We start from the raw sequence: 10,134 nt of genomic DNA, 5'->3' as shown, positions 1-10,134 counted from the left end.
TCTATTGGGCTGATATGCTAGCAGAAGACCTGAGAGCTAGCTCTATAGGGCTGATATGCTAGCAGAAGACCTGAGAGCTCTATTGGGCTGATATGCTAGCAGAAGGTCTTTCAGATACTCTGGTGCTGTGCCAGAAACAAGAAACAAGAAACAAGCAAAAGTATCTTGAAATCTATTCTGAACTTAACTTAAACAATGCCCTATCCAGCATTTATGACACTAACCCCCACCCCCCCGCCTCTCTCTCTCTCTCTCTCTCTCTCTCTCTCTCTCTCTCTCTCTCTCTCTCTCTCTCTCTCTCTCTCTCTCTCTCTCTCTCTCTCTCTCTCTCTCTCTCTCTCTCTCTCTCTCTCTCTCTCTCTCTCTCTCTCTCTCTCTCTCTCTCTCTCTCTCTCTCTCTCTCTCTCTCTCTCTCTCTCTCTCTCTCTCTCTCTCTCATCAGCCCCCCCATCATCTGACTTCTGTTTTACTGACTGTTTTACTGCCCCTATCAGACAGCTTCTCCTGTGTGAACGCAGCTGTCGTCTCTCCAGAGAAGCCGTTCCGCGTGGTCGTGCCGCTCAACCACCCAAGCTTTCTGAATGATGACTTCCTGTTTTTGTGCAGCAGAATAATATTGCTGCTAATGAACATGAAACTGTGCAACACTGTTTTTGGTTTGGTCACCAAATCAGCTTTCAGTGAGTCCCTTTTCCCCATCATGGAGGTTTGTGGTTTGTGAGATTCAAGTGTCACGATCCAACTGTTCCTGGTTGTCATGGTAAGCTCAGGGGGTGTTGATTGGTTACCCAGGGTACATGGGGGAGTGGCTTGCCTGTTTGGCGGGGTTTTTCGAAAGGTATTTTGAAAGATTAAAAGACCCGAACTACCCACTGTACATACTTTGTGTTTTGTCCCCCGCCCCCACCTGTGGTGTATGTCCCCACCTGTCCTACCCGCTGTACATACCGTATGTTTTGTTGTACTGTTCTTCCCATGATGGATGTATGTTTATCTTGTAGATAGTAATAGTTATTTGTCTGTATTATCTTGTAGATAGTACTAGTTTTTTTCTTTTGTCTGTCTTACATGTAACGATGAATTGAGAATCAAGGACCCCAATTGAAATAAGCCAGTGGCTTTCTTGGGTTTTTATCCTTTTAGTTGACCGTGTATGTAATATGTACTTTCATGTACCTACTTCTGCAAACCTTCTAATAAAGTTTTCAATCAATCAAAAAAGGTGCTCATTTGCTACCAGAGGGTGGTTGAGGGGAGAGTTGAGAGTGGAGTGAAGAGTTGAGAGAAGAGAAATACTGATTTGAGACGGCGTATCTAGGAGAACCCTGTGGACATTTATTACAAAGACTATTACTGTGTGGAATATTGGATTACCCCCGAGGTCGTGTTGTGTCGGGTTTTGTTTGTTATCTGTTATATGTCAAATACTGAATGGGAAGGGACACCCCACTGAACGAACGTGCGGGCTGTCCAGTATCCCCGCGGACCACGCCACGATACATCGGAGCCAGGTAAGCCATTTCCCCTTTACATCTACCTGGGTGCTGTCAGCTAACCCTGAGCTAAGCTATACACCTGTGTCCGGCCTCGGGCCCTGTGTGGGAACGAGCCCATTGAATATCAATGTACGCACATTGCTGTTGGGTCGTGACACAAGATTCAGGTTTCTAGTTCATTTAGTTTCTAACCTGAGGAGACAGTCAGAAAGGGATTTTCCCTCCATGCAAATGTCTCTTGTCTTCCCAGGTGGTGCAGAGCTTGGTCATGGTTGGGTTTCAGACATATTTGACTTGTTAATCATCTGCTGTGTATTTAACCTACCAGGATCATCAACGGGCGATGGAAACCATCTGGAACACAGCCGACAACACCAGCCTTGCGTTCAGGAGACGCCTTCTCAGCACGGTAACAGCACACCTGCAGTGATACACGTTCAGTAACACCAACATCTTCAGTAACATCTTCAGTAACACCAACATCTTCAGTAACATCTTCAGTAACACCAACATCTTCAGTAACATCTTCAGTAACACCAACATCTTCAGTAGCTCCAACATCTTCAATAACACCAACATCTTCAGTAACACCAACATCTTGAGTAGCAAATGGTAAATGGACTGACTTACATAGCGCCTTCTTCCAAAGCGCTTTACAACGGCCTCTCATTCACCCATTCACACACACATTCACACACCAATGGCGGCAAGCCACCATGCAAGGCGACCGGCCCGCTCACTGGGAGCAATTTGGGCTTCAGTGTCTTGCTCTAGCACCGTCACAAATGATGGTCTGAGAAGTACGAGGCCTTTATTTGAACAGTGCAGATTTAATTATTTATTTTCCATTTTTGGCATTTATCAGACGGCTTATTCCAAAGCGATTTACAATCAATACATTTGACTAAGCAAGTGAATCATCAGTTCACCAGTTGCAGCAGGAAGAGTAATCTAGCTCAGGCCCAGGGCCATTGGCAGTCTCCGTGATAGAAGGACATTTTTAAATAATATATATATATATATATTATATATATATTTTTAAATATAGACACTGGAGAAACAGAGAAAGAGTACAGGGGGGGAAGTGGAAGTCTTAGGGGACACAGTATTGGGGAAATGCGGGTGTCTCAGGAGACGCAGCTGAATGACATCTTAGCGCTGACGCGAGCCGCCGCAAGTAAAATGGTAGAATTGTGCTCATGCAACCTACTGTAAGAGAATGAAGAAAAAACACGCAACCGCTGTGTATTTTAAATCACTTTATTTATCAAATTCATTTTTTGTTTTTTTTCTACAAACAAAAAGGCAGCAGTTCATACTTCTCATATAGTCAGGGAAAGATGAAAATTAAAAAATATTTTTTTTTCATGAAAATTCATTTTTAAATAAGAAAAACATAAAAAAGAGAATGCATTGACGATATTTACATTGCTACCATAGTAACCATACATGTTCGTGCCTGCCTAGCGTGCGGGCGTGTGTGTGTGTGTCATGTCTGCATGCGTGTGTGTGTGTGATGTCTGCATGCGTGTGTGTGTGTGTGTGTGATGTCTGCATGCGTGTGGGAGCGTCATGTGTGTGTGTATGTGTGTGTTATGTCTACAAGCATGCGTGTGTCATATCTACATGCGTGTGGGGAGCGTGACGTTGTGTGTGTGTGTGAGAGCTGACATGTGAATGACACGCCAGTGACACGTGAAGGGAATGTCTTGGACCAGACATGTCAACCTCTCCTGTTCCCTTGGCAACAGTGGGTCTTAATAGAATACAAATAAGACTACAAATAGTGATCCCTCCATTACCCCCCCCCACCCCTCCCTCCCTAACAAAACACTTAGCTTCATATACAACTTTTCTGTTTTTAAGATTTCATTTCTTTTAACAAGACTTTTTACGATAGATTTTTATATTAAAAAAAACAAAAAACAAAAGGATGTTGTTCCCATGGGAACGGCATTCATTTCACAAACAGGTTTAGGTGCCAAAGTGTGAGCAGTGCTTCAGGCAGACAGACAGACAGGCGGGGGGGGGAGGGCACAAACAGCAACTGACCACAATGTCAAAATTAGTAGTTAGTTTGGACTGGAATTAATGAGTGACATACAGTATTAGGTTAGACTCAGAAGGGAATCACATCAGATGTTCCTTCCTGTTGTCAGCTGTGTCCCTGTGATTACACTGAGGTCAGGGGAGGCTGGCGGAGGTAGAAATCGGAGGACGGGGCTCATTGTAATGCGTGAGATGGAATGAAGAACGGTATTTGATGCATCCCATGCATTACGACGAACCTGTCCTCCGATTTCTACCTCCCCCAGCCTCCCCTGAGAGACACAGTTTGATGCTGAATCATCATATAAAAACGTTACGGGCAAGATGGCCGCCCGTCTTTAACACAAACTCCGCTCCGTCAGAGAACACGACAGTAACGTGGGTTTGGGTTTTATCGTTGTACCTTTGTGCCGCCCGAAAGATGAAAACCAAAACGTCGATAGTTCACGAGAGCGAAAACAGAAGTATGAACGAAAACGCAAGAAAATATCTACATCGCTACCGACGTGTAAAACAACTGTTATTTACAACAAAACATAAAACAACACGTTAAATAATCCGCAGAGGAATCCAGACACATTCCGGAATAAACAAACAAAAACACGAACTAACCGATTCTGCGTGCGACCTGCTTTTCCTTCTGGCGCACCGACACAAATTTACAAACAGGAAGTCGACAGAAAAAATCTTCCCTAACATGAAACGCCTGCGCATCCCACCCCCTCACTAGCGGCATGTATATTTCAGTGATTTTAAATATAATGCTGTAATGTGTGGTGATCTGCTAGGTCTATGTTTGGCCAGATTTAAACAAAATAAAAAATATATATATTATTAAGAAATCATTTAGTTGGTCGATCATGCAACCCAGTGGCAAAAAAAACAGCTTTGACGTGGTGGAGGCTGTAAGGGGGGGGGGGGGGGGGGGGGGGGCGACAGGCTGGTAAGTTCTGGAAGTGGGTCGTTGGGCCAAAGTTGTGGAGCGGTGGTGACCGGGGGGGTATTCCATCAACGTCACTGAAGGACAACCCAGGCTTATTTCTTTGATAAATCCCGTGAGATTTAGAACAGAAATCCAGCCTTATTTTCCTGAGACTTATAATCAAAAAATAAGCCTGGACTTTCCTTTAGTGACATTGATGGAGTACCCCCCTGAGACTGTTAGGGACTATTAGGGGTTCGCAGCAGAAGATGGTTAGGTCAAAGGTCAAAACAAAGCCAAGCCTCTTGAATTCCCTGACAGTTTCGTTTCCATTCGCCCTTATTTAAGTCATCCTCCCCACGTTCAACCTCCTCCCTCCCTCCCTCATCCCTTTCTTGTTTCCTCACCCCTTCCCGCTAGCTACCCCCTCAGACTCCGCCCCCCTGGCTGATGTAATATTCAGACTCCTCCCCCCTGGCTGATGTAATATTCAGACTCCTCCCCCCTGGCTGATGACGACGATGCGATACTCTGCCTGTTGTCTCCGGGGGGGGGCGGGAGTCGTTGCCGTGGGGACGGGTGGTGGCGGCCCCTCAGGGAGGTGTGGTTGCCGTGGTGATGGTGGTGGTGGTGGGGGTGGGCCGGGGGCGGGCGGTTGGGGGGGTCTCGGAGGGAGGGGGGCACGGAGGAGGACTTGATGGGGATGATCCTGGTGGCCATGACCTCACAGTCCACCTGCATCATCATCTCATACCCCTGGGACGCGTTGTACAGACTCTCTGAGGAGGAGGAGGAGAGGAGAGAGGGAGGGAGGGAGGGAGGGAGGAGAGAGGGAGGGGAGAGGGAGGAGAGGAGAGGAGAAAGAGGGAGGGAGGAGAGAGGGAGGAGAGAGAGGGAGGAGAGGAGAGAGGGAGGAGAGAGGGAGAGAAGAGAGAGGGAGAGGGGGGAGACAGGGAGGGAGAGAGGGAGGGAGGAGAGAGGGAGGAGAGGATAGAGGGAGAGGGTTTAGTTGTTAAAGTCGTTGAATAGTTTCAAACCATTGATAACTCTAGATAAAGATAACTACCTAGATGAAGCGTTGTTAAACTCACCGTTGACAGACATTAAGAGTTGTTAAACTCACCGTTGACAGAGATTAAGAGTTGTTAAACTCACTGTTGACAGACATTAAGAGTTGTTCAACTCACCGTTGACAGAGATTAAGGGTTGTTAAACTCACCGTTGACAGACATTAAGAGTTGTTAAACTCACCGTTGACAGAGATTAAGAGTTGTTAAACTCACCGTTGACAGACATTAAGAGTTGTTAAACTCACCGTTGACAGAGATTAAGAGTTGTTAAACTCACCGTTGACAGAGATTAAGAGTTGTTAAACTCACCGTTGACAGACATGGCGGGCATCACCAGGGACATCTTGGGGCGGGTGGTCTTGTTGTGGCTGATGGCGGGCAGCAGCAGATGGTCCTGCAGAGAGAGGAGGAGGCAGAATAATCAGTACAGATATGTGCGTTCTACCACCCAGTATCCTTACATTTTCATCAGGATAAGCTAGTATAAAGCTATTTTGCAGTTTTTCTGTGTAGGAGGCAGGCTAATTTACAAGGTGGCCAACTAGTGGTCGTTATGTGTAAGTAGCAGCTTCCCCATTGTAAAGACTATGGTCATTTGACCCCGAGGCGGCTCTTATAGTAGGTAACATAGACACGGCTGTTCCAGTGTTAACTGTCACTTAGATCCAACTGTCACTTTCAAATTTGAAATAAGATTTGACAGTTGGTGATGTGGTGTTCTAGTGTTAACTGTCAGTTAGATAGGCATGCTGTTCTAGTGTTAAATCCTGATTGGCTGAGATGTTTCCCTAGTGTTAAACAGCCTCAATAGTGGTGGTGGTCGTCTCACCCGTCTGAAGGAGACCACGTAGAAGGTGTCCTCCCGCCGCTCGATGGCGTCCAGCACGTCACTGTAGCTCACCTCAGGACCAGGGAACACCTGCAGCTGACTGTACACACACACACACAGACGTCAGACCAACAAGAAGTCCTTGAGTAAGACACTCAGCCCTCAGTTACTCCAGGGAGACCGTCCCTGTAAACTCTCATTGTAAATCGCTTTGGATTAAAAGCGTCTGCTTTTGTATTTATTATTGTTATTGTTATTGTTCTTATTGTGTTATTTATTGTTGCACTATGTATGTTTATGTATTTATTGTGTTGCAATGCATCTGTATATCCTATACACTCAGCCCCACCCAACATGAGGCTCTCCCTCAGTGGTCCCAGAGTTGAAATAAAGACTTGAAATGAAATGAAAATGGTTTTCATCTCTCTGCTGAGCGGGAGCTCGTTAAGAGCACGTCACCCTACTGTTTTACTGCTGTGTCCTGCCGTATGTGAAGAATATAAACCTTCATTTGATTTGACACTACAGAGAGTAATGGCTAGTCCAGATGTGAACTTAGTAAACCTCCAAGTCAAACGTCGTTAAAGTAAAACAATCAGAAGGACGTTGGACTGCCAGATACGTCCTCCTCGTTACCCAGACTTCCACAGCGGGGCTTAGCGGGCCGGGGGGATGCCAAGGACTACGGATTTTCCACAGACAGTCCTCCCCCCCTCTACCCCCCTGCCCCCCCCCCCTTCCCCCTCCTTAGTCAAATGTATTTGTTGTAAGTCGCTTTGGAATAAGGCGTGTTCTAAATGCCAAGTAGACTAGTAAACGTTGGCAGGCACTGGAGCTGCTGTGGAGAAGCAGCTGGTAGCAGCTGAAGGTTACCTCTCTATAGAGAGATGGGGCTGGATGGGAAGGTAGTAGTTAGTAGTTAGATAGTTAGTTAGCTGATGGTTAGTAGTTAGATAGTTAGTTAGTGAGGGTTAGTAGTTAGATAGTTAGTTAGTGAGGGTTACCTCTCTATAGAGAGATGGGGCTGGAATCGAAGGTAGTAGTTAGTAGTTAGATAGTTAGTTAGCTGATAGTTAGTAGTTAGATAGTTAGTTAGTGAGGGTTAGTAGTTAGATAGTTAGTTAGTGAGGGTTACCTCTCTATAGAGAGATGGGGCTGGATGGGAAGGTAGTAGTTAGGTAGTTAGTTAGCTGATGGTTAGTAGTTAGGTAGTTAGTTAGCTGATAGTTAGTAGTTAGGTAGTTAGTTAGCTGATGGTCAGTAGTTAGATAGTTAGTTAGTGAGGGTTACCTCTCGATAGAGCGATGGGGCTGGATGGGAAGGTAGTAGTTAGGTAGTTAGTTAGCTGATGGTTAGTAGTTAGATAGTTAGTTAGTGAGGGTTAGTAGTTAGATAGTTAGTTAGTGAGGGTTACCTCTCGATAGAGCGATGGGGCTGGATGGGGAGGTAGTAGTTAGATAGTTAGTTAGCTGGTGGTTAGTAGTTAGATAGTTAGTTAGTGGTGGTTAGTAGTTAGATAGTTAGTTAGTGATGGTTAGTAGTTAGATAGTTAGTTAGCTGGTGGTTAGTAGTTAGATAGTTAGTTAGTGATGGTTAGTAGTTAGATAGTTAGTTAGCTGGTGGTTAGTAGTTAGATAGTTAGTTAGTGATGGTTAGTAGTTAGATAGTTAGTTAGCTGATGGTTAGTAGTTAGATAGTTAGTTAGTGAGGGTTAGTAGTTAGATAGTTAGTTAGTGAGGGTTACCTCTCGATAGAGCGATGGGGCTGGATGGGGAGGTAGTAGTTAGATAGTTAGTTAGCTGAGGGTTAGTAGTTAGATAGTTAGTTAGCTGATGGTTAGTAGTTAGATAGTTAGTTAGTGAGGGTTACCTCTCTATAGAGCCATGGGGCTGGATGGGAAGGTAGTAGTTAGTAGTTAGTTAGCTGATGGTTAGTAGTTAGATAGTTAGTTAGCTGGTGGTTACCTCTCTATAGAGAGATGGGCTGGATGGGGAGGTAGTAGTTAGATAGTTAGTTAGCTGATAGTTAGTAGTTAGATAGTTAGTTAGCTGATGGTTAGTAGTTAGATAGTTAGTTAGTGAGGGTTACCTCTCTATAGAGAGATGGGGCTGGATGGGAAGGTAGTAGTTAGGTAGTTAGTTAGCTGATGGTTAGTAGTTAGATAGTTAGTTAGCTGATGGTTAGTAGTTAGATAGTTAGTTAGTGAGGGTTAGTAGTTAGATAGTTAGTTAGTGAGGGTTACCTCTCTATAGAGCCATGGGGCTGGATGGGAAGGTAGTAGTTAGGTAGTTAGTTAGCTGATGGTTAGTAGTTAGATAGTTAGTTAGCTGGTGGTTAGTAGTTAGATAGTTAGTTAGTGGTGGTTACCTCTCGATAGAGCGATGGGGCTGGATGGGGAGGTAGTAGTTAGATAGTTAGTTAGCAGGTGGTTAGTAGTTAGATAGTTAGTTAGCTGGTGGTTAGTAGTTAGATAGTTAGTTAGTGGTGGTTACCTCTCGATAGAGCGATGGGGCTGGATGGGGAGGTATCTGGAGAAGTTAGTCTTCCTCAGCTGGGCTTTCTGCTGAAACGTTAACAGAAAAACACATCATACACTGAACACTTATCCGGCGGTCCGGAAAGCTGACGCTATCTCAGCTTATGCATTTTTTTACAGCTTTTGGCCCTCAATTTCCTTGCTCTCACTGAAACCTGGATCACACCAGAAAACACAGCTACACCGGCAGCCCTCTCTGGCGCCTACTCCTTTTCTCATTCCCCTAGACCCTCTGGTCGAGGGGGAGACACAGGACTCCTCATCTCGCCCAAGTGGTCACATACTGTCCTTCCCCTGGCACACTTGTCTATATCCTCCTTTGAATTTCATGCTGCTTTTGTCTCCTCCCCGGTCAAACTCCACATTGTTGTCATCTATCGCCCCCCAGGCCAACTCGGTGACTTCCTAGGCGAGATGGATGGCCTTCTCAGCTCCTTCCCTGATGATGGCACTCCGCTCGTACTACTAGGTGACTTCAATTTCCAATCTGAGAAGCTTCTCTCATCTGGAGTACTTGACCTTCTCCTCTCCTTCGGCCTTACCCTGTCCCCCTCTCCTCCGACTCATAAGGCAGGCAATCAGCTCGACCTTGTCTTCACCAGATCTTCCCACACTTCCAACCTTACCGTTACCCCTCTTCCAGTTTCTGATCACCACTTTATATCCTTCTCCCTTCCCCTCAAAACTTCCTCTTCCCTCTCAGCCTCTAACCACTTAAGACCCTCTCGTCGTAACATACGTACCCTGTCCCCCATCACCCTCTCTTCTTCTGTCCTATCCTCCCTACCCTCTGTCGAATCCTTCTCCCTTCTATCCACTGATGCGGCATCCTCAACCCTCCTGTCCGCTCTCACCTCATCCTTCGACACCCTCTGTCCACTAACCTTGAAGCCAGCTCGATCCTCTCCTCGAGCTCCCTGGCTCTCTGAAACGCTACATGCTTGTAGACTAGAGCTCAGAGCAGCTGAGAGGAAATGGAGAAAAACTGGCCTTTCTGATGACCTTAACCTCTATCACCCTCTCCTTTTCAACTACGCCTCCTCAGCATCAGCTGCTAAAGCATCCTACTATCATTCCAAAATACATTCTTCTGCCTCTAATCCTAGAAAACTGTTCTCCACTTTCTCTTCACTCCTTAATCCACCTCCTCTCCCTCCTCCTTCCTCCCTGTCCGCCGATGACTTTGTCACCTACTTTGAAAAAAAGGTGGACGACATCAGCAGCACCTTTTC

General features: G+C 45.7%; 1 protein-coding gene across 1 annotated transcript in view; it reads right to left on the bottom strand.

Annotated features, from left to right (window-relative positions):
- Positions 1–4,906: 4,906 nt before the first annotated feature.
- atf6b (activating transcription factor 6 beta) overlaps positions 4,907–10,134 on the bottom strand; it is a gene marked incomplete at its 5' end in the record, with an annotated part of 23,173 nt that continues 17,945 nt past the window's right edge. Inside the window, 4 exons of the mRNA XM_080530818.1 lie at positions 4,907–5,246; positions 5,847–5,931; positions 6,367–6,466; positions 8,859–8,926. Of these exons, the coding sequence (XP_080386944.1) occupies positions 4,927–5,246; positions 5,847–5,931; positions 6,367–6,466; positions 8,859–8,926 (573 nt within the window). The 3' untranslated portion in view covers positions 4,907–4,926. The remainder of the gene's footprint in view (positions 5,247–5,846; positions 5,932–6,366; positions 6,467–8,858; positions 8,927–10,134) is intronic.

The sequence above is a fragment of the Nansenia antarctica genome, assembly GCF_963989245.1.
Source record: "Nansenia antarctica genome assembly, chromosome: 5".
NCBI lineage: Eukaryota > Metazoa > Chordata > Actinopteri > Argentiniformes > Microstomatidae > Nansenia > Nansenia antarctica.
Note: the sequence above shows the minus strand (reverse complement) of the source record. Positions and strands in the feature narration are given on the sequence as shown.